General features: G+C 40.1%; 3 protein-coding genes across 4 annotated transcripts in view; all 3 read left to right on the top strand.

The window, feature by feature from the left end:
- Nucleotides 1-8,853, top strand: part of pkp4 (plakophilin 4) — a 73,112-nt gene extending 64,259 nt beyond the window's left edge. For both annotated transcript variants that reach the window (XM_010781501.1, XM_010781500.1), the window contains 10 exons: nucleotides 276-393; nucleotides 1,064-1,255; nucleotides 1,750-1,923; nucleotides 2,104-2,254; nucleotides 3,228-3,420; nucleotides 3,888-3,972; nucleotides 4,250-4,367; nucleotides 4,473-4,613; nucleotides 5,390-5,454; nucleotides 7,904-8,853. In XM_010781501.1, coding sequence (XP_010779803.1) covers nucleotides 276-393; nucleotides 1,064-1,255; nucleotides 1,750-1,923; nucleotides 2,104-2,254; nucleotides 3,228-3,420; nucleotides 3,888-3,972; nucleotides 4,250-4,367; nucleotides 4,473-4,613; nucleotides 5,390-5,454; nucleotides 7,904-8,149 — 1,483 coding nt within the window. In that variant the 3' untranslated portion in view covers nucleotides 8,150-8,853. The remainder of the gene's footprint in view (nucleotides 1-275; nucleotides 394-1,063; nucleotides 1,256-1,749; nucleotides 1,924-2,103; nucleotides 2,255-3,227; nucleotides 3,421-3,887; nucleotides 3,973-4,249; nucleotides 4,368-4,472; nucleotides 4,614-5,389; nucleotides 5,455-7,903) is intronic.
- A 2,272-nt stretch (nucleotides 8,854-11,125) lies between these two features.
- On the top strand, nucleotides 11,126-13,335 carry LOC104954398 (death-associated protein-like 1-A). The gene is made up of 4 exons (XM_010781499.1): nucleotides 11,126-11,246; nucleotides 12,255-12,351; nucleotides 12,482-12,545; nucleotides 12,686-13,335. The coding sequence occupies exons 1-4, from the start codon at nucleotides 11,177-11,179 to the stop codon at nucleotides 12,800-12,802; spliced, it is 348 nt and encodes a 115-aa protein (XP_010779801.1). The 5' UTR covers nucleotides 11,126-11,176; the 3' UTR covers nucleotides 12,803-13,335.
- Nucleotides 13,336-17,482: 4,147 nt separating this feature from the next.
- The window catches only part of LOC104954416 (protein TANC1-like), a gene marked incomplete at its 3' end in the record, with an annotated part of 40,370 nt that continues 32,870 nt past the window's right edge, over nucleotides 17,483-24,982 (top strand). Inside the window, exon 1 of the mRNA XM_010781520.1 lies at nucleotides 17,483-17,602. The remainder of the gene's footprint in view (nucleotides 17,603-24,982) is intronic.

The following is a 24,982-nucleotide window of genomic DNA, read 5'->3' as shown; positions in this document are numbered from 1 at the left end:
GTGTTTGTGTGTGTGTGTGTGTGTGTGTGTGTGTGTGAGCTCACTTTGTTAATTCCTTATTTACTCAGCAAAGTCCTATAATGACTTCAGTCAGACCACACACACAAACTTCATGCATTATGGATGGTGTAAGGGGAATAGCAAAGGCCAGGTTACACACTGAAATGGGACACACACAAACAGCTGTTATTGTCTGTATTGTTTGCACATTTGTTTGTTGGGCAAGCCCCAAATCAAAGACCTTATTTTTGTGTGTGTGATGTTCTTCTTGAAAGGAACCTGAGTTCAGCTGGCGAGGAGGCGAGAAAACAGATGCGAGTTTGTGAGGGCCTAGTTGACTCACTGCTCTACGTCATCAAAGCCTGTGTGAACACCTCTGACTTCGACAGCAAGGTATACACACACGCACACACACACATACACACACTCACACTAAGCGAGGCCAAAACATGCTGCCACATGATATGAGGCTCTGGGGAAGAATCCCCCCTAACCCTGTTTAAATCCTTTCATTTCCTGTGTCTGAACAGTCAGCATTCAGCAGCAACTGTTGTACTATGTACTTTATGTATGAACTCATACACTCACAACATTCAGAATCCAATAGATCATAGCTCATTGACCTGGTATACAGTGTATTTAAATGTTTCAATGGTATCAGTATAAATTAAATCTGAACTCTGGATCTGCACTTTAAAAGAGAAAAATACATTCGAGTGGCTCATCTGTATAGAGGAGATCCCCTCCCCCGGGAACTGGGCCTATTAATGTCAAACATGTATGCCCATTGACATTCTGTAAGGAGAAGTCTGCAAAGAACTCAAACAGCGTGGAAAAAAAACAATTTGCTCTGGTCAAGATATGCTTTCTAACTGGAGACCCTTGGGTTCCATAACCAATTGATTTGTCGCGCCTCCAATGGCTGGTCAGTGTACCACACATTGGCTGTAGATACATAGCGTGCTGCTCAGAGTTTATTGTGTTGTAGCTTTTGTCATGGTGATTTAGAAGCCTCGCTGCTAACAACCGCGCTAAACCCCTTTCTCTTTCTGCCCGGCATCAGATTGTGGAGAACTGTATTTGCACTCTGAGGAACCTGTCGTATCGTCTGGAGCTGGAGCTGCCCCCGTCCCGAATCATTGAAGGGCAGGAGCTCGACGGCTTACTGGGCAGCGAGACGCCCAGTAAAGAAGTGGATTCCACCTGCTGGGGCAGGAAGAAGAAGAAGAAAAAAAAGGGCTCACCGGAAGACACAGTGAGTGTGATTCTATGAGCAGTATTCAAATCAGCAATGAGTTTGATTTGTCCAAATGTAATCAACGTCTAAGTCAATATTAATGGAGATTGGATCCTAATTGACATTTCTGGAGGAGAAATTGATAACATTTTTGCAAGAGGTACAGATTACACATATAAAAACATCTAGTGGCAACCTGTGTGTGCTTCGTTGTGTATAGTTACATCTTTAAAACAAGGAATTATGGTTCATTATGCTACAAGATCATAGGTATTCTTTCCCATTAAAACTCTAAATACATCTAAACTTCTGCACTATTATGTAGCACTATCTCTTTATGATTACATTTGAATAAGACTCTTCTTTTTTTTGCCTTCCCTGCCTTAGTTACAATAGGTATTCTATCACTTTTTATGAATAGTTGTTTTACATTTGATGCTTTTTAAAGAAAAAATAAAAGAAATATTCTGCATCAGATCCCGGACTAAACACTTTAGTTGTTGTTTTTTTAGTGGGACGGTGTGGGACCCATCCCCGGCTTCTCCAAGTCTCCCAAGGGCGCAGAGATGCTGTGGCACCCTGCGGTGGTTAAGCCTTACCTGACACTGCTGGCTGAGAGTTCAAATCCCGCCACGCTGGAGGGTGCCGCTGGATCCCTTCAGAACCTGTCAGCCGGCAACTGGAAGGTACAGTAACGTGGAGAACCCAAGCACACCCACAAAAGTTCTCGCTTTATTTTGTATACCATAAAACAATCAATTTTAAGTTGTGTGTGTGTGTGTGTGTGTGTGTGTGTGTGTGTGTGTGTGTGTGTGTGTGTGTGTGTGTGTGTGTGTGTGTGTGTGTGTGTGTGTGTGTGTGTGTAGTTTGCAGCATACATCCGTGCAGCAGTGCGTAAGGAGAAGGGACTGCCCATCCTGGTGGAACTGCTGCGGATGGATAACGACAGGGTGGTGTGTTCTGTTGCCACTGCTCTCAGAAACATGGCGCTAGACGTCAGGAACAAGGAGCTCATAGGTCAGTCACAATTTCAAACACCACACACTGTAATTGATTTGAGTGAGTTGAAAAAGAGGACTCACAAATATGTAGATTATTAATGCTTTTCTCCCCTGGGCTCAGCAGCTTTAGCTACATGCTCAGATGCGGCATATAGCACGACAATTATACAGTATTGTGCTTTACAAACGCTTGATCTCACTGCTCAGTAACAACTTGTATCAAACGTTTTTTGACATACAAAGGACAATGTAAGACACATAATATTGTGGACATGTATTGTATTATTTGTTTTCAACACATTACATCAAAAACGGTTTCATGCTTTTGTATAATGGGGCTACTGACAGCAGGAACACTGTTGAACAATGTGTTGTTCAAATTAAATACAGAAATGGAACCAGAACATTTTTTTTAAATGTTAACTTCAGGTTATTATTTCCATTTGATCTCACTCCAGCCCTCTTTGTTCCATAAAACATTTTAAAAAATCGTTTTTTATGTGATCTCTGTGTGGAATTAATGATGAGTTATATTTCCAGCAATGCAGGGGTGACGCCTGTAGGCAGATGGGGAGGAGTTGCAGTGTTGTGTGAAAGGTGCTTTTGGTTGTGTGTGTGAGTGAGTTTATGCTGCATGTATGCAGGTCCTTCAGCTGGGCTGCTCTGCTGAAGGAGAGATAGGAGAAACAATCCTTTTTTTATCATCAGGATACTCACACACCAATGTCCTTGTAATGATAACGCAATGTCATTTAGGAAAACTGCCTACCTCGCTGCAGTCTTGTACAGAATAATTATATTTTTCACGATGTAGGAAGAAGCACATAAAGTGAAGGTCACAGTGGCAGAAATCAATGTATGCATTATGTGACATAGAAAATGAAATACTGCGAATGTATGTATGTCTTCCCTCTGTGCATGAGCTTCTTTTCACCTGCTTTACAGTATGTCAAAATACATTGCCTCTCTCCTCCCTTCCTTTCTCACAGGGAAGTACGCGATGAGGGACCTGGTCAACCGGCTCCCCGGGGGGAACACCACCCTGCTGTCGGACGAGACGGTGGCGGCCATCTGTTGCACCCTGCACGAGGTCACAAGCAAAAACATGGAGAACGCCAAGGCCCTCGCCGACACGGGCGGCATCGAGAAGCTGGTCAACATCACCAAGGGCAGAGGAGACAGGTGGGCTACAGCAGCGTGTATTTGTTCAGACACTTTTAAGTGAGGGTGCAGAGGACACACACAAACAAACCCTCGCTAACATGTGCACATGCTCAAATGCACTACTCAAACACACCAACAGGATGGACTGTACACACTGTCCTGGACATTGGACAGTGGGAGATTTACACAACATTTTACACTTTCAAGCACACATACACACAGATATTGAAATGCTCCGAAAAGGTGAAGCTGTAGCCAGAGGGAAGTCAGCTCGTGTGCATTGAGGTTTTTCGTCCCTGTGGAATAATGGACCAGCAGCTATTTCTGAAATGCTTTATATTCAGTAATGTTCCAGGTTCAAAACACTGAGGACACTCTCCTTTCAAACATATTGTCCTGTAATATTTATAGAGTGATTTATAGTGAGGCCTAAGTGATTCGGGAACACTCAAAAATATATGTTTATGTTTTCGTCTGTTTTCCAGGTTCTCTATGAAGGTGGTTAAAGCCTCTGCTCAGGTGCTGAACACACTGTGGCTGTACCGGGATCTGCGTGCCATCTATAAGAAGGTAAGAACATTGGGACTGATGAAAAGATGGTAGCAATAAAAAAAGTCAATAACATTATTTTTCTATGAGAGGAAACACTATAAAAGGTTTTAAATGTTTTAAACATGTCTTGTGTACTTTTTATTGACACGGACCTACTGATGACCACACAGCAAAGGAGTCTTACAAAAACTCCCTCTGGGACCAATGAAAAGTTATTTTTCTAGAGTTTTACAAAATCAAACACTGTTCTAGTAATACAAACCACCACATTTCCTGTCCCTCTTCTTCCTAACAGGATGGATGGAACCAAAACCATTTCCTCACTCCTGTGTCAACACTTGAAAGAGACCGGTTCAAGTCCCAGCCGACCCTCCCCACCAGCAACATTCAGATGTCCCCAGTTAACCACCATGGTAGGCTCTAGTTTCCCACAGACCCAGCAGGATAGAAATAGACTCCGCCAGTGAAGCAGGAAAACCTCTGGAATGTATTGTAAAAATGTGTGTTTCTCTTTGCAGCTGCCAGTGCCACGTCGTCTCCTGCCATGCTGGGCATCAAAGAGCATAGAGACACCATCAGAGATTACCAGAGGTCACAGTCAACTATGCAATTTTATAACCACCAAGGGGACAACAGTATCCATAAAAAACAGTATACAGGTATTTACACATGTGAAAGCTATTTAAGGTCCTTACAGTTTGCATATTATCAGTCTTTAAACCACACTCAGCGTCCACTATCTGCAGCAGACTGTAACCACAGGCTACCCTCTGGTCCTGTCCATGCAGGACTTTATCTTTGTTATCCCTCATAACGCTCCAAGCTGATTCCATGGCCGTCTGGTCTCCCTGCCAAGACAGATCCCGCTTATCACCTCCACTAAAGCCTGCCAGCCCTGAGACAGTCAGTCACTTTAATTCAGAGCACTTCATAGCCGGTTTGCACAGCAGTACAGTGAGCTGGCCTGACAGTGGTGGACACTCTACAATGGTGCCATTGTTAGGGAGTCACAGCATGCAGACAGGGGAAGTGAGTGGGCACAGACATACTGCAGCCAAATGAGAGCTCTTGCCAGCCTACGCTCATTGGCGGAAGCAGAGGGGGGAGGTGAGAGGGGGGGGGGGCGCATAGTAAACAGAATGAGCCGCAGCCTCAGCAATCCACGAGTTGCACAGCGAAATGGAAATTGAGTTTCAGGATTCCACCAATTGGATAGTGCCAACGGAAATAGCCATCCCATGGGCTTTGCCAACAACAGAACAGCGGTTGCCATCTCTGTTATTTGGTGTTATTTCTCACTCAGCGCAGCGCAGCACTTCTTGATCCTTCTCTATCTAAATACAGACATTTGCCCAATGGGGAAGTGCAGACTGTTTCACTGATCTGTAATGAAGTGGATTTGCATCCCACTCAATTGAATTTTTTTTCTTACTAGGGTCTGGAAAGCCTTCTCCATATTACTACCCATCCCCCACAAGAGAGGAGCCCAGGAGAACACAGGTGAATATGTCCATTCTGAGTAAAAGTTTGTTTATACTTCACTTATATCTGCCAGGGGTTTGTCTGCTCTTCAACGCTGCCACTTTCCTTTATGAGATTGTTCCCACTGCACAAATTAACTATATATAGAGAACAACATGCAGCGCCCCCTGCAGTCACATAACATAATAGCAATCACATTAAATGTAACAATAACACATGTAGCATAAGGCACTATAAGGTGCTGCATAGGGTTTGTCACTGTGGCATTCATAATATGTAAATGTGGGTAAAAGGATCAAAAACAACAACAAAAATAAAACCAAGTAAAGCTTGGTACTAGGGATGCAACTAATGATTGTTTCATGTGAAAATTTGTGAATAATGAATAAAATTCCCTTAGCCTAGGGTGATATATTCTAATGGCTTGTTCTGTCTGTATAAAAATGATCTAATTAACAACGATATACAAGGCAGAAAAGCAGCCTGAATAACAAAACTGTCTAACATTGTTGCTCGACAAATGACTTAAACTAAATTAAATGAATTGGATTTCTTGTGAATTGATTTGCTACTCCCTCACTGCGAGTTGGACCCAGGTAACTCTCAAAAAACACACCTGTTTGCTATCCTGGCTCCCAAAAAAAGGAACGAGTTTCTCTTTGAAAACTGCAACAGCACTTTGAAGCAAATGCAACTGCACTTTTCTTGTTGTTCTAAGTTTGTGTCTTTATTGCACTTATTGTAGGTTTATTGGGATAAAAGGGTCAGCTAGGTGAAATTAATCATTTATTTTGACAATCTACTAATCTTTTAATGCCTTCATTGTTTAGACTGAAAAAGAAAACTAGCTGTGATACCACATTCCAAAACCACTGTTGTCTTCCAGGAAGTGTTTGGTAGTGATAGTACACGGCCCTTGTTTGAGAGCCGTCCACTGCCTGTATAAACCTGGCGAGGACGACCGGCTCTTCCACCCCACTAGACTAATACAAAGAGACTGACGCGTATTCCACCGCGGAGAAATGGCGATGCTGGGAATGACCCAGCTCATCAGCTATTGTCTGAGCAGAGTGGATGCGACTGCTGGGATTGGGATGGTCCGGGCTCGTCTCAGGCACCTGTCACTGCGGAACACGTCCATGTGTGCCCACTCAGATTACAGGCACAGTATGAGGAGGCAGGAGGGGAGAGATGGGAGGGGGGGAGCAAGAGAGAGAGTTGTGCCCTTCACATGATCACATTTAGACCAGTTAATGCATGAATACATTCATCACCACATTTATTTCCGACAAATTCAATTTATCTGCTGGATTTATCCCATTTTCTTCGAGGCAGTTTTCTGCTGCGTCTGTGGCTGGAGCTGTGTGGACTGGAATGAGATTGATTAGCTCACTGCCAGACAATAGTGCTTTTTCAGAAACTGCTGGGATGTCATTAAATGATGTGTCATCATCTTCTCAACAAGTTTAAAGAATGGAACAAAAAAACGTGTTCTTGAAAGTGACGGAACTCCCATTCTTTAAACATAGGAAACTTCCGCATTTTAGATTACACACATGTTTAATTTCTTATTATCTCAATCTTCTTAACAAAGCTAATTTTACTTAATATGCTAAAGGATAAAATACTTAATTGTACAACTTTTGGATAGTTTATCTCCAGGCATAAGTGTGCCAGTGTGTTGCCACAGACACCACAACTCCATTGTGTGAACACATTTATTAAGGACTTGAATTAACGAATATTCATTTATGCGCAAAACTCTGAAGAGCATAAAATAAAAAATACACCAGTGCAAGAACCTTAAAACTGTTATTTTATTAATAAATGTTTAGCAACACCTGTTCTGAGGATTTGGAGGTGGCAGCAGATCAAATGCAACTCTTCATGAACTACTTTGTGTGTTTTGCCAGTGGGCGACTTTCAATAAGAGGCTGTAGCAGTGGGAAATGTTTGGTTTGCATTAAGTTAAAGCAGCTCTGATGCAGTGTAAGGAGAGTGAACAGGATACAGTGATGATGACATCAGTGAGACGAACAGTTACACTTGATTTCTTTGTTAGTGTGAAGGAAACGTGAGTCTCCTGCCATTGAATACTTAATAGGATCACAAACAGTGTTCTATTTCATAATTTGACTCCCTCTCATGAGGATTATAACTTTCAGGACAGTATTTCAGTATTCAAATTCAAAGGTGTTATTGTTATATGCACAAAGCTACAGTGTAGAAATGGCAATGAAATTCTTCTGACCTGAGCTCCTCCAACAATGCAACATATAGAATAAAATACAAAAATTAGTGCATAAATCTGTATACATGTCAATAGAATATGGGATATGTACAAGAACAGAATATGAAATAAAATAATGTAAATTAAGACTAAATTAAATACATTACTCACATCACTGTTGCCTTTTGAACCAGTGAAAATCATTTCATTATACCCTACTTTTCTCTTTTCTTACAGCCTGTGTATTATACAGAGGAGCCAGGAAGGAGGAACTACGATACGTACAGGATGTACATGCAGCATCCACACGGCTTCGAAGACCCGTACTTAGAGGAGGTGATCACCTACCCGCCCACAGCGGACTACAGCTCCCAGCCTCACGGGCTCAAATCCAACACCAACTATGTGGACTTTTACGCCAGCACACGGAGGCCTTCCTACAGGGCGGAGCAGTACCCGGGCTCTCCTGACTCCTGGGTATAGGTCCGGAGACAAGAAACAAACAAACTTTTTCATGAACTTGGCTATAAGTGTGTTTTTAATAAAGTGAATGCGTGCCTGCGGAGGGTGAGTTCAACCGAGCGATGGCTGATGGAAAGATGGAATGTGTGCCAAAGAAGGAAATCATGGAATGTTTTTTTAAATTATTTTTTATTTAGAAGAAGGAAGATGAAATCTGTTGAGGGGCGATACTCTACACCACAGCGAGGAAGACGTGCGTCCTGCTCTGTCTAGATGTTAGTTTTATTTTCTTTATGAAAATCTTAGCTGTGAGAGCATGGAGAAAGGTGTGTCATGTGAGCGAGGGTATGCGGTAAGAGTCAAGATGGGGAATGTGTATGTGCTGAAGCCAAAATGGATCATGAACTCATATCTGTTAACGAAACAAAAAAAACAAATACAGTGAAGTTATGATTTTAGACTGTACAGAGGGATCAAATTGTATCTGTACTTAATGTTGAAGCTGTGTAATGCCATGGAGTCTTGTACATTTCTTTCATTTTATTGTAAATACAGAAAAAAACATGTTACCTGGTTTACATTCATCAGCACTGGTTTAAAAAAAAGAATCTTGTGCCATGTTAAATCTCTATAGATATATAAATATATGAAAAAAAATGTGTGGACAAAGATCTTCCATAACACAACCACGCTAAAATAATAAAAAAGGTCAGTTTTGTTTTTTACACGTTGTGTCATTGCATCTTTTCAATATGGTGAAAACATATCTTTCACATTAAGATATGCCAAAAAAAAAATGAAATGAGTGTTTCTTCAGTTCCGGTCCAGGGGGTTGTTAGATTGCATTGTTTGACACACACATTAGCCTAACTCAGTGTTTCATAAATCTGTGTCTAATATGTATATGTGCAGATTTGTATAAAAGCTTTCCTTTCAACACATACATTATTCTACTAAAAGTGCATGTTCACATTCACAAGTATCAAGGAAGGCAAATCAGTAATGCATCTATCATCAATTTTGTAAAATGACATAATCCTCTTTACAAAGTTGTGATCATGCTTACAATCACTACATGTTTTTTATAAAAGTAAAAAAGGACAATCACCCACACCCCTATATGTAGCAATGCTGAATAAGCAGCAGCAGTCTTATTATAGGACTGCATTTACATAGCATTTGTTTGTCTTTGCAATGACTGAAAGCACTTTAACAATACAAGTTAGTATTAACCCATTCAAACACTGGTTGCTATGCTATTCTGAGCAGTTTTGTGTTCAATATCTTCCCAAAGGTTATTTCCACATGATGACTACAGTAGCTACCTTCCAATTGCTGGATGACCTCTCCAGCCACAGCCACCCCTGTATTAGGAGAGACATAATACACGTTTAAGAAACTGAAAATAAAATATAACTACACAGATGAAAAATAACAATGTACAGTTGCAGCTCCCCCCTCTGGAGATTTCTGTCATTGAGGAAAGGTATGAGTTAATATACTAATACTACACTTTGTCAGAACATAACAAAATGTTCAAGAGAACAAGATGTACAGCTCCTCAGGCTCCACAGGCGGTCTGTGATTGGCTTCAGCTGCATGCTTAACCAGCCAATGATTTTGCAGAGGAGAGAGCCAGGGGAGCAACACAGCAGAACTAGTTGTACTTTCTGAACATTAACACACCCCTCTATGGGAGGAAATAATAGAATGCAAGAAATGAAATAGACATGTAATATATTTTCTTTGTTACGAGACATTTTCCTCGTCTATTTCAGGATTCATCTGAACATATTAAATGTGCAAAATATAAAGTTATTTTTTCTATTCAACCTTGCCCAAAGATTGTTGTCTGTGGATCAAACACATAAGTTACACCAAACTGAAATGATGAAGGTCTTGTAACTAGCCTTAAGGTTCTTTGTCCAGACAGGGCATCAAGATCAGGTAATAAAGCTGCACAGGCTTCAGGATTTATACCTTAGTCCTGCTGTATATCCCCAAATAAATGTGTTTGTGAAAGTAGAACAAACCACTCGACAAACACAGTAAGACTGGAGCTTTCAGGGACATTGAAGCTCCCACAATGTAATACTGCCAAAAGTTGTATAGCACATGTACCGCCTCAGACACTAAGACACAAATGCTATCCACACATGATGCAGCAGAGAGTCAGCCAAACCTGAGCTTGTTGACAAAGAAATTGCTGTATCTGACCCCAGCAGGGGTGTGGGTTAAGCCTTACTTATTTCAATGAGCAGGTTGTAATCTTCTGCCAGTAATGGGTCATGTAGGAGAATTAAGAAACACAAACAATGTGTTATTTGCATGTGTAGAAGCAGACTTTGAGTCAAATGTGATTCACAAATAGTACGTACACACAGGTGTAACATGTTGATGACTGACATCTTCCTGCCTCCTGTTAGACTTGTTGGAGTTCAATATTAACTTGAGTGACACTTCTAATTAATGATGAGGTACTTGATGATTAAATGTATAGACTAGCCCTAATTGTTAGGCAGAATAACTGGATACATCTGTAAATACCTATAGACTACCATAAAGGATACTCATATTATTGTGTAGTTCCTTAAAGAAGAGTTGTGTAGTTCCTTAAAGAAAAACTGTGAATTTCCTTTAAGAGGCACAAAGTTTGTTTTTTTAGCATATATGTTAATGAAAAATGCTTTTTATCAAATGTGAATTTATTTAAGTCCCCTGTCTTTGTCAGGCAGTCTGTTGTTGCTACCACATTCAACGGTTTTTACAAAGATTTTCAAAATAAAACAATGGAGAGAAAAAAACAAAGTAGGAAAACTTGAACATATGCGCAAAAACATATGCACAATTACTTGAAAGTAAATGATCAGTATGACGGTATTCAGTTTCGATTCATTGGTCAAAGCTGAACATCAGTTAAAAAAAAATCAAATAGGCGTCTCTCTGGCAGGTGCTTCCTGTCTACGTCATCTTTGTTTGAGCATAAAAACAACCAAGTGGGCGTTCAGCGAGGTGTGTTCTTTGCTTTTTCTACAGAAAGTTTCGAAAATGGTGCAGCAACTATCCAAATCCGGGACGAGAGATTCTCCTTTGCTGAAGGCTGGACACCCTCCTGCAGGTAAACTGTTGTCCGCATGGACTTCGCAATGCGCGGAGGATTTTTTTTACTACATTCAGCAAAAGCGTTGTTGTTTTCGCTGCTCTACGCAGATAGAGCCGTGCAGACGCTGAGAAAAATATTCGAGTTGCTTTTTCTTTTACATCCCGTTGTGATACGTGGGTTGGTGAATGTATTCTTATCGTGGGAAACAAATTGATTCGTTGAATTCTGTGATAATTGCTCATTGCATCCAACGTGCGTCGTTTGTTGTTGCCCTCATGCACATTCTTTGGACGCAGGCCCTGCTGAAAGTAACACCGTGTTCTCACCATAGACTGGTTCTCACTCACTGAACTCGTGAGCACAATAACATGCATTTAAAACCAAGCTCTTCAGACTGTTATAAAACGCAATTTGACGATGGGGAGAAATTATAATCTTTGGGATTTTTTTCTTTTTTGTTGCAATCGGTCCCTTTGTTGCATGTGTAACGCTATCCAAAATGTTTTTGTTCTTTTTCCGTTTGAGTGAGCATTGCACGATAAATGGGGATGTGCTCACAGGTCTAGTCTAGGTATTTTCACTTTGAAATGTACAGATTTGCATTGCTCTTCTGACTTTTTTTGGACGTGAAATCTCAAGATGTTGTTGTTTGACACACACCCCCTCCCTCCCTCCCCCTCCACACATCACGGCCCATGGATTAGTGGGGCGTGACTTCTGAGTAGTTGACCAAGGAGGGGTTTTGTTTTTATGGCAATTTTAACGATTTCTAGAAGCCTTGGGAAATTAATAGACATAAAACATATAATTTTGAACATATATAAAATGTCTGCTGCTCAAATTGGACAACAATTAATCGCATGCATGACCCCCTACAATCTGTTTAGTGTTTTTAAAGCAACTTAAAACGTTCACATCAAATCTTTGTTGGTACAGATTGTTTTGTAAAGGGAATGCCAGGGGCAGTTTTTTTTTCTTTTTATTGGATTACCTATTAAACAGTTTCCTCCTTTCGGTCAATAGTTAAGGCTGGCGGTAAAAGGGTAGCCAAGAAAGGCATTGAAGACAGTGCCTCCCATGGGACTCCAGAGAAGGAGAGCAAGCGGTCTGATAAACCAAGGTAGGTTGAGAGTTTGTATGATGACTTAAAAGTGTAAACTCCAAGGACACAGCAATGGATGTTTACGATTTAAACATAATTGAATTTCCTTTTTTTTTTAAAGTTAATTTGAACTTTGATCTTTCCGCAGGACCCTTGCAACCTCCAACAGAATGCAACAAGTTAGTATTCTTCTGTCGGGAACTCTTGAAAAGGTAAACAAACTCCCTTTAGTAAAAAGCACATTCGTACTGTGCATGTCGAGTTCATTCCTGCTGGGCAAACTGGAATGGACACAGTGCCTCAGGCCACAGAGACATGTGTGTATAAACTCCTGCCTGATGTTTTTTTGCAGCTGAGCCATGACTTTCCAGAGACACCAGTGAGTGTGAGGCACGGAAAGGTGCGCCCCGCAATGGAGAAGCCCCACTCCCTCCGGTCCTTTTGCATCCAGCAGCCGAGGAAGTTTTGAACAACATTTTGTTTAAGACTGGCCCCAGAGGGAACTGTGTCCAGTCAACTGTGAAAGACAAACATGAAGGGTTAGACAATTGAGGGGGCTGACAGGTTATCTGTAAAGTGTCAGTATTAATGGGGTGCAAGATTTCGTCAAGCTCTGAGTTTACTTTCTAGGCTGTGAGAGAATGTGTATAAACCAGCATTTAATGTGCCTTTTGATAGTGTTAAGAGAAATGCTTTTGTATTTCCTTGTTGATGGTGTTGGGGGTATGTTTAATGTGAGGGTGGTTTTGAGGGTTTTTGAAACTTTTTTTTTTTCCCCAGTTAAATCTTAACTTTGTATTGCTTGGCACTTATTAGATTTGAATTAAAAAAAAAATAGAAATCGCATGGCATTCCTATTTTGCAGTTCTCCTTTTTCCTCAATGTGTATTTGTAGTAAGTAGTAATGACCACTAGGTGGCAGCAAATGGCTGTTTATAACGTGAGGACCTTTGTGTACTTTACCAAACTGTAAGTTGCATTCATTAAACAATTACAACTTTCTCTGGTTTTCAAGTGTTTATTTACTCTTAAAGATTGCCCTATGCATTTCAACATCTAGTGTAACAAGATACTGCAATCATGGGCGTCACTTTGTTAGAAGTGGTGGCGACAATTACTTTCAGATACAAAAAAAACTACTGAAATAAGCACCTTCCGCAAACAATACATACACAATCCCATACATACAGTACATAAGCTCACAATAAAAAATGCTGACAGCTAGTGCTGTAAGTATGCCACACTGCTGCATATTTGTGAGCAACAATTGCTTTACTATTCTCTATTCAATTATTACTAATAAACATGTCGCATATCCAAACTGCACCACTTGGGTTTCCAGAAATACATCAAAGTGTCAAGAGTCCTCCAGATTGTACATGTTCTCTTGTCCAAATAAACTGTTCTCAAAGTTCACAATTCTTTGTGCAAGCTATTTTCAGAACATGTGGTGGGGACATGTCCCGAGTAGAAATTAAGCCTATGTCTGCAATTAACAAATGTTTTATCTTGGAGAAAGAGATCTTCTCGTATGACTCTTTCAATATGTTAAGTGACTCACAGTTAATGTTGTGAATGGGAAACTATTTAGGAAATTCCCATAAGGGCTAGCTACGTCTTGTCCCTCAACAAGAACTGCAGAACCTGCTCAGCCCTGCTTGAGGGCAAATGACTCCAACACAAATCCTCGAGAGGGCAGCAGTAACTTAAACTAAAGTTATTTCTTTTAAATAGTAAACCAAATCCATATTGTATTTCTTTAACACTCATATCAAAACAAGAGACAACAGTTGGTCTCCATATCATTAAACAAGTGATTCCTGGGTTTTTAATCACTTTCCTGGATAATTTATGAATGCAGGCCTGGGTGCAGTGCAAATTAGGTGGAAGAAGGAAGAGATGGATGGATTTGAACTGGATTATACATTCATCAGCCTGCTTACATTTCAGGTCTCACTGTTTTATATCTGCCATGTTTGTGTTGAAGTAAACCCTGATGGACAACAAGAGAAGCTGAAAGACGCTCACACAACACACTAAACGACAAAGCACTGTAATGATTCTTTTTTTTAGGTTGTCAACCACAGTACTTTCAAAGACATGGGAAGGATGATCAATTGTTTTCATAATGTTTTTTTGTTAAATGTAATCATGTCATACACAGGATAATAGTTCATGCATAATACATAAAGTCTCAATATAAGTAATTGTTGCATTCAGCTAAGTGCTAAAAAATGAATATAAAGTAAAACAAATAAAAAGGTAGATATAAATGATACAAAAAATGTATACAGCACATTTGTTCCAGTAACCTCAACATCTGTTGGCCTTGTTAGCTCTATTCAAATTGTCAGTAATATATGACAATGTGACAGAGATTCAGCATTCACAATACCAAGAGCCTGAATGGAATTCCGCCATCTAAAGATATTCTGTTAAAAAATAAAGCCATACTGCATTTTCCTTTCACAGCTGAAAAGCACATATTACAATTCTAATTCTAAGGGAGCTACTTGACCGTTGGGCACTGAGTAATGCTATATTTATTCACACCCTGACAATACAGAATGTGGCTTTGTGTCTCAGCTATCCCTTTCAATTAAAAAGAATCCCTGCTAGATTGTAAATACAATTACAAAAACTCCTCCCCTTGTCCCCATACTGGTTGAATTTCAACATGTCAGTGTGTGCTTTTCTGTTGTATGATGTGTGTCTCATGTCACCACATTAATACATGTGCCCATTTTGTTTGCATTTGAAATCACACAAACTGTGTCAGCTTGTTTGTTCGCCAACAAAGTACTCAAAGATAGCCTTGTGGACACAATGGGCCGACCTTAAATTCTCTGTGATGGTCATGCTGTTCACACATGCCTTTCATGCCATCTGTGTGTGAAGTTCAGAGACGTCTGGAGCTCTGTTTGAGGAGAGGAGCAGTTGGTGGTCTTCTGACTTGCAGACTTGGTGCATTTCCCTGCCAGTGTCTGCCCATTTCCCCGCCATCTGAAGAGCCTCACTGACCCTGTGACGCCCACCACACTGCTGAGAAAACACTGCTCGCCGACTGTATAACAGTGCCTCACACAGAGGAGTGGGATGACTGAGAAGATGTGGTTTGCGGCCCCAAAAAAATGCACTCCTATCACCAATTTACAGTTTTAGGCATGGTAGGTTTACTCCTTTTAATGCAGTTCACACACCTAAATTGGGAAAAACACATTAGATAATGTTATGACATTAAATATCTGTTGAACATGGCTTCGCACATGCAACAAGCTGCATACAAATCTGTCACCTCATGAGGTCACCATACACTAAGGCATGCTGGGAGCTTAGCTTGACAGACCAGGTAGGGAACAGTCTTTGCAATGTATTGTATAACAGTAAGGAATTGTTTGCACTTTCAAGCAAACATGAATGATGAAAGATTTAGTGCCACTATTATATACCTGCATGTGAAAACATTAAACCCTCTCAGATAACAGTTACGTGAAGATACATAATGGTGTGTGTATTGTATGACACCATGCAGCAGAGATTCAGCAGAGCACTCAAAGAAGTCCTGCTTCTAACAACACACCTACATTTATTAGGCCAATTATAAATAAAAGCTTTAACTCATGTTTACACCCGTGTTCTTCTAATGTGTATCAACAAGGAGGAAAATACATGATAAGATTGCTGTTAGATGGACTGCTACTCATTTTACATTTGCCTATCAATATACTTTTTATTGTAATGCTAACCTTAATAACAGTGCTTAGACTGTTTGCTTAGGAACACAATGTAAATACTCCATGTCAAGTTTCACATTCGATTGTGTATTTGGGCTGTGAATAATATGATAAATCTTTCATGCAAAGCAGCATTTTTATGTTGTAGCCAGTACAGGTGGTGCCAAGTTTATATACCCTTAATAGTTTGATGTAGTAATGCATAATGTTTTATGAGTTTGTAAAATGTTAATCTGCTGAGTAGCAAATAATGTCATGCCAAGGACTAACATATTAACAATACCTGTGTAAATTAATATTTTTCTTACCTCTGAATATAGTTTCCCACTTCAATGTTCATTTTGCATATCAAATGTGAGTACTAAAACTTCCTAGGTAGCCATCCTCCATGGAGACTTGATTTAAGGACTGAAAGGGAAGAAAATATGACCAAGTAAGGAGCCTGGACTAGTACCTCAGAGGGTCCACTTCTCCTCCAGGGCACTGCAGAGGGGCCCTTGAGCAAGGGACCATAACAAACACTAGTGCCTGGGTGCTGTAAAGTAGCTGCCCGCTGCTCCTCTAACTAGATTTGGTTAAATTATTAATTTACTGTGTGTATTGTGCATGTGTGTGTGACAATGAAATATGATCTGATTCCTCCGTTTCCATTGATATGATGTTGACAGAAGACAGCTGTGTGTATGTTGCCTATAAATGAATAGCTGTGATACTTAGGTGTTTTATAATTGGCAGTAATTCTGTGCTCAGTATATCTAAAATGTAGCAACATAAATCAATATATAGAGAATTCAGTGCAGAAATGTATTCCTGAACAGTGGCAAGAGCTTTGAAACATCATTAAGACATTTCATTTGGGAATTAAATGCCCATGGTTTATTTGTGATATAATAGCCTTATCAGCAACAAAGCCCAATTACAGACTGTTTCTGAGATTTTAACTGCATCTCACGGTAATTGTCAGTTTTATAAGGATCACACAGGTATTTTATTAGCCTGTAAATTCCAAGGAAGGGTTCTCCTTGTAAACAGTTTTATTTGGACTTTATTTAACTTAGTTGTGAAAATACCTGAAATAATTGTTTTTTAATGCACTAAAGAAATCACCATAGAGCATCTAACTGAATAAATAAAACATGGACAATTCAGGTAATTTTGAACGATTTGGAGACTTTTTAAAGGGGGATTTCGTTACTTTTACTGGCCAACATCATTACATTGCAAGCTTGTAGCCTGCAGTTGTACAGTAAATAATCTTGGATATCTAGCATCCTGTCTTGTCCATGAGGCATGCATGTAGAATGGGAAGGAGGAAGGGGGAGGAGGAGGAGGAGGAAGGAGGGGGAGTTTGTCCTGGTTCCCTGCTCTCTGTTGATGTTCCTGCCTCCCTCTCAGATGACCTCATGCGGGGAGGAGGAGCCCGGCGGCCCGTAGCATACCTTGGTGGATCAAGTGGGGACTGAGTTTGTTTGGAGATATACGCAGAAAGACTGGGAAAACTTTGGTTATACTTTCATATCCATGACAATTATCAGGTAAGACAATACTCTCAAGTTAACTGTGTCGACGGAGTTACCCTGGAAGTGTCGTTTCAGAAAAGTAGAGATAAGTTTTCCATTCAGGAGTTTTAGTGGCAGTGAGTTGGGGGGAATGTCGGGACATGCCCATTGACCTGCCGTCAAAACCACCGGGAGTGACAGCACTGTGTTTTACTTTCAATGTATTCGCCGTGCTCAATTTACTTTTTGTGTGCCTTACGCCACTTGACGTTAAAGGTAACCGTTACCCACGCTTCCTAGCTCAACACGCTGAGTTGCTACGTTATCTTTCATCACACACTTACCTTTTGCGTTTGGCTGGTATGAATTGGAACTAACGGGGCACTGATAACTGATCAAACAAGATGGTGTTTCACTTTCATGTGTATCACTTTTACCTGGATATTGTCCTTATTTTTAACACCTCATGTGTTTAGAACGAGCTATGTTGAGCTCAAACGATGAGTCGAGTAACTGTTGGCAGCATGACTGACAGACAGATGATTATATACATTTTAAGTTAAAGTACTTATTATATTATTATAAGTTTACTGTACACTAGGGCTGCATTACCTGTCTATTGATTTTGTTTGATTGTTTAAACTGTAAAATGCCTGTCATCATTTCATAGAGTCAATTGTATGTCTGAAAAGCAGTCAACAATTCCAAAGATATTCAATAAAAAAATAATAGCCAGGAACATTTAATAACTGATGGATTATTTTTGTCAGTAATATTTAGCAAAATACCAATATCTGTGGTTCCAGCCCCTCATGTCTGGATTTTGCAAAGTTTTATGATTTTAATGTAATATCTATAGCCTAATGGGTTTTACACTATTGGACGAATAAAACATAAAACTAATCATTTGAGCTCTGATAGACTTTGACTAGGCTATTTAGAAATACATGAACAAACAGTTGGTTATTAAAGAGTAACTTCAAAGTACATTCATACTTTACTTACTTCATTTATTACAATAATTTGTAATGTGCAGAATAGCCTTAATGGCTTGTTACTAGACATCCAATAACTTTTGAATAAGGGTAATACTTATTGTGGAGCAACATCCTGCTCAGTAGGATGCAGATGTTTTATAAAAAGGTTCATTACTTTTCTTATAACTATGTGGTCTTGTTTGATGCTAATTTTAGTCTGTATTTTCTGATTGGATGAAGCGGTTTCCAAACCAGAACCCAGCCCAGATATAGTGGTAGGGTTAAGACTACAGGACTGTAATCTCGTCCGCCCACATAGATTGAGTCATTGAAGTTTGACCACTTGCTGTGTATGACTTTTTCTGTTTTCAGCAATCTTTTCAATAGAGGAATCCCCTTGTAGCTTAGCCAGGTGTTTAAAAATCAAAGCTCTGTTTTCCCCTTCTGGAAAACTGCTTGTAAATGTCAAGAAGCTGCTTTGATCTCTGAGAACACATGAAGTCATCGATTGGATGTTCTCTCTGAACAAGTGATATAAAGACTAATAACGTCTTGGATTCTATCTGACATAACCATAGCTATTTCCTGTGTTGAGTGACTTGTCTCAATCTAGCTTCGAGGGCAGTTCCACTGTTCATACAGCATTTACTATCTATTCCAAACTCAACAGGTGAAGCAGGCTTTGCTTCTGACAATCATGCTGACTGTAACATAGAGATAGTCAGTATTAACTTTCAAACATAATTTCAGGCAATGTTACGCTGATTATAGAACCATTACAGTTGATTTGCATGCCTCAATGCCAAGGCTAGACAGCTACTCCAATTGTCTATCAACTGCAGGGTTGGGAGATGTTTGTACTACAGAGCACTTTTATTGAAAGTGCCACAAGAGTCGGCCTCCCGGACTCGACAGGGCCTAGTTCCCATGGTCCCCGGCCAGTTGGCCAGTAACAGATGCTGGCATGAGAGTCGCATTGTTATGGCTGAGGAGGGAAAGTTATTGGAGCCAGTGACCTGACAGACAGCACATCTTTGATGAGAATGATGATTTTCTACTTTTGTACTTCTAATAATTGTCGAAGCACTAGGATCAAGAATTGATTTGGGTTCAGGACCCCCTACTGTCAGCATTCTGTTTAACCAAGATTATTTTGGGATGTCAGAATACTTGATAACACAAACCAAACCTGACCTCAAGTGTAAGCGACAGCATGTGTCCTATTATGCTCTTAGGATGCTCTAAAATGACATCTGTGGAATTGTACTGTGTGATTAAAACTGCATATTTTATTGTGACCAACCAGAGGCACACCAGCGCAATACTCATGCAATCAGCATCTCGATATGCCACACCTGTGGGATTGATGAATTATCTCGGGCAAAGGAGTAGTTCTCACAAACACAGATTCAAACCAATTTGTGACCAATATTTGAGAGAAACAGGCTTTTTGTGTGTAGAAAAAAAGTCTTAGATCTTTGATTTCAACTCATGAGAAATGGGAACGAAAACAAAAGTGTTGCGTTTATATTTTTGCTCAGTATGTTGCTGTTCAAATTACCTCCTGTTTGGTTGGTTTGTTTGCGCTGGTATGAAAGCTGTCATTCAAAACGTCTGTAGCTATTGGGCTTTATGAGAGTGGATATGGTATTCTAGCTTGCATTACGAAAAAGTTCAACAAGAAAAAACAGCTTGAAATGAACCAACCTCCTATGCTATCTACATGTAAGTGATATTCATATTGCGTACAATAAGCGACCATTATTATCATAAGAAGACATTTTCACATGCCAATCATTTAGATGGCTGTAAGGCATGTTGTGAAATATTAATTTAATAGCTGAAGATGCAGAAAGCAGTTACTTCCTGAGAGCCTGGAACTGGAACAAAGCGCAGGTTGTTATGCTTCTTTGGGCAGTGCAACACGATCTCCTGCAATGTGGTAGCTGAAGTGATCATAAAAACCTGGCTTCCTCGCAAAAATATGGTTAAACTCCATTTTCTATTTACTCTTTATTGTTGTTCTAAAACAAGACTCATGCCAAGTTCTGCAATGCCTAGATATTCACGGGCAAATAAATCATGTTGCACTCTCAGTGGTAGCATGGAGGATCACACACAGGCCTACAGCCCAAGTGGTATTGTGTAATTGAATTAACTTAGGTGTCCTAAAGGCTTATGACAAGTTCTGTATCAAAGTGGCTTGTATTATCATTGAATTTCTCTTTTTTCAAAGCATTACATAATGACAGCCTTGCATACTGCCTTTGTGTTTCAGTGATGTGTTGGAAAGTGTCTTAGTATGACACAATCTGGATTACATACCATCTCTTAATTTCTCATTGTGTTATACCGTATAATCTAGGTCTGCAAGGTGTACACGTGCTTATTTGCACTCATGCTTGAATGGGTGTATCTAGAGCACGTGTGTTTGGAAGGGTTTCTTAGTAACAGCTGTAAATGATTTACGTTTTTGTCAAGCCTATTAGAAAGCCTCAGAGAGGGAGGGAAGAAGGGAGAGAGATGCTGAGAGCCTCAGACATACCAAAGTGTGAAATCAGCATACTCACCTGCATAAAGTCATTGGGAGAAAGATGGATGGGCTCATATTTCACAAGTAGTTTTACAGTAGTATAGTGTTAGAAGTTGTATTTATAAGTCACCGTAATGACTTAAAAAAATGAACCACTAATACTGGTTACCGATGTGCGAGAAAAATCTCTCCTTGTCAACTCTATTCTTCTTTTTCATTTCTTGTTTTACTTTACAACATCACAGTGGGACAGCAAGTGAGTTTAGGGCTGACATTGAAAGGCAAAAGTTTGCAGTTTGATGGATTTCTGACATTTTGTCACGTTCACAAACGTTCCTATATCGGTTGAATTTTTTTTATTTGATACGGACAACAAGATTCAATATAGTTTTAAGAAAGAGCTTGTCACTAGTTGGGTTTAGTAATCTCCGAGATATGTCAATGTGTATCTGTATCGGTTAATATTTGTCTTTTAAAAGTCATTGCACAGGAGTGGCTGGGCTTGTCTCATGTGACGACTTTAAGTCAACAGTAACTATTTATGATCAAGGCTAGGTGTCTTCCCCTATTCAGTTATTGCATATAAACTGATAATCCAAAGTTCTTCTATCGCTGTTGGATGACTAACATTTCTTTAGACACTAAATTATATCATAAGTAGTTCAGTACAGCGAAAGCACTCCATATTGACAAGTGGGTTTGACAACTTATCTACAAAGTGCTTCTTGGGTTTAATGCCCTTTTAAACAGGCGCTTGCTAAAATCCTGGCTTTCTAGTGTTTCATTTTAAGTCAGTTCATTATATGTGACCCTCTGACCTACAAATCATAGCATGAGGAAAATGTCTCGGTGTTTGCAAGAACTTCCTGTAGACTTTAAACACTACTGGTTAATGTTTGACCCTTACTCAAACACCAGGCTTCCTGGGAGGCAAATATGGAATTGTGTGTAAGCAATAATGGTGTAGAATGATTTATTTATATGTTTCTCCAGATGTTCATTGACATTCATTAACACGTGATTGCTACTGCAAATCAGTATATAGTAATAATGTTTAATCTTCACTGATAGCACGATTTAATGGCTGTAACTGATGAGATGATTGTTGCTACTCAGCGTGACGTTAAATATATGGTGCCGGCTCATGATTTTGGGATTGTTGGTGTGATGTCAGCAGTGTGTAATCGCTGTGGAAAGGAAAAGCTCAGTGAAGAAAATGGTTTGTAAAGTAGAAGAAGAAGTAAGACCGACTCCAAATTTTCATTCATAAAAGCATGCTACACTCTGATCAGTCGAGCTGAATTAATGGAGGTTATATGTAGGCGTGTCTTAGTCTATGGCTGGCTTAGTTTCAACTGTAATCTGGTTAGGATGTGATATATCTAGTCCTGTTACGTTTTCTGGTATAGTCAGTTTCCACGGCCTGGGGTGAAACTGTGAATTTGCAGCGTGCCTCGACACTTCTAGAGCAACACTGCTGGGACGCAGTCATTGCTGAGCCAGCATGTGGTCCTGTGTCTGGATTTATTCATCAGTGATATTAGAAAAGATCAAGGACAAGTGGCCTCAGAGGGAGAATCAGTCTTTCCAAAATGACTGTTCTTTTCCCACGGCAGTCTAATGAGTAGATCAAACTTGTTATCCTTCATAATTTCACGCTGAGCCATGTGGCTAGTTCTCCTCAATAAGGCACTAGCTGGCTTCGCCCCAAGCTACACATTTGTCTGTGATGGGACGATATCATTTCCATCTATGAAAAGTTAATAATCACAGGGGTCTTAAAGTCACTATTGTTTTCTCATCATTTCATTTGGAGGAATTCTCTCCAGAAACATATAATATTCTCTCAGAATCAGAAGTTGTGAGAATTAGTGTGTGGCAATTAAACACAGATTATTTGTCTGGACATCTGTTATCTGTCTCATATCACCTTAACATTCAAGGATTTTCTTAAAGGATAAATAAAATTGGTTTGGTAATTCTCATAAAGTTAAGTTTAGTTTAGACTATTTTATCTGCCTCACGTTGAAAAGTACAAAACTAACAGTAAAGTGTTAGGAAAGTCATGCTTGATCTGTTTCTGGGTTTTAACCGCTGTCATGTCAAATAGCACACGCTGGATGTAGCATTGTTTTATTAACAAGTTAATCATCCTCTTTACTCTTAAAGGTCAGCTTTTGGCATTTAAGACATTTTCCTTTTCGTCTGAGTATAAGATGAGAACCTGCTTCTTATGGGCTCTGAGGTGGGGGGCTTTGCTGGAAGCACTTCAAACCCGTAGACTAGCTCCATAAAAATGTCTGTTCTTTTGTTATTTCCCTTCCAATCATGTGAGTGTGAAAAACAGCCCTTGCTTACAACAATGGCCACCACTGCGACTGTGCTGTCCTTCATACCTACTCCCCACACTTCCTCTTGCAGGGGTTTGTTAGTTAACTTCCCATTGTTTATGGACCACTTGAACCCACCGTCCAGGCTGAGCCGGTTTCCTGCACTCAGTGAAGGGACAGCAAAAGAATAGATAAGTATGTCGTTCACAGAGGCATTTTCTAAATATCTGATCACTTTACACAGGTTTGATAAACCAACTTGAGGGTTGCTCAAATAATAAGATGTGGCGGCTGCTATGTGTAAATCTGTAGATTCACGTAGAATGCTGGCAGGCTGTTTTAACATGTGACAGATGAACGCCCAGGGTGGAAAATAGCTGTTTGCTGCAGGAGTTGTGAATTTGATCTGAGCTTAAGGGTGTTCTCTCTATTGTGTGCCACAGAGGACAAAGCAGGTTCTTACTCACCACACCAATGTATGTGAAATGCTTCCCTGCCAGAGGCAATGGGGTCAAACAATCCTATCTCTATATATAGTCTTCTCGGATGGCTATGTTATGGCTAGGTGGCCCCATTACCCACATGTCACACCAGCATTGTGCAGGGGAGGATCTTTTCTTCTTCACAACCTGTATAGATTTGAACTCTATCAAGTCAGGACTGACCTGTTAAAAACATACATGTTGATAACCCCAGGCACCCCTTAACCACTCTGGTTTCCAATTTCTCTTGTGTGAAAGGAAACTGCCTCCTTATTATACAATACAATGGAGTCCTTTCAATTGTTGCCTTGAGCTGTTCCAAGGTAACAGACGGTCCACAAGTGAAGGTCGTAGAGCTGACATCGGCCTGGTTTAAAACGCAAGCTTTGGGGAAGCATCCTTAATCTTACATGTTATTACCCCAACACATTGATAAGGTCTATGCTGTGTGTGTTCCTTCAGTTGCTTGGGGGCTTTTTAAAACCTGTTGAGGACTTTTGATGACAAGGTTCTTGGTCCTTTTTACATAAAGTTAGAGACAGTAATATGAGCCATACACGTTGCTGTTGCTCTGCTGCTTCTGTTTGCTCTTGGGGTGTCTGGCACATGACGGTATTAAGAGTCTATTTTCTCTTCTTTCAGCCCCTGTGTGTCCACAAAGACATGGGAGCCACTGTAGGACTTTCAGTGCTCTGTTTTAATATTGAGAGGCCCCTTCTTAGGGGCCATGCTGTGAGGCTGATATCCAAACACAGCTTAAAAGCGCTGGGATGGACCTGACTTTGAGGGCTCGAGGAATCTTGTTGCCCTTCTTGCTGCATACTTCACAGTCAACGAGTCCTCTCTGAGGAGACTTTCTTACAAAGGTCACAGTTATATCCCCACCTCAGCTTAAACCAAGCTGTGTTTGATGTCGATTGTGGTGCCTTTGCTATTGAAGGATCCACACACATCCACTAAACCCAAGGCTTAGGCAACATCAACACATATTGTCCTTGCTCCTGTTTCAAATAATGTATTCATGAATTCAGAAGACTTGATGGAGATACTTGGAACAAAATGACTGGTCTCTGCAGGGAGAGAATGCATCAGGT

The sequence above is a fragment of the Notothenia coriiceps genome, unplaced genomic scaffold, assembly GCF_000735185.1.
Source record: "Notothenia coriiceps isolate Sejong01 unplaced genomic scaffold, NC01 NC01_scaffold00023276, whole genome shotgun sequence".
Lineage (NCBI taxonomy): Eukaryota > Metazoa > Chordata > Actinopteri > Perciformes > Nototheniidae > Notothenia > Notothenia coriiceps.
This window is presented reverse-complemented; position numbering and strand designations above follow the sequence as displayed.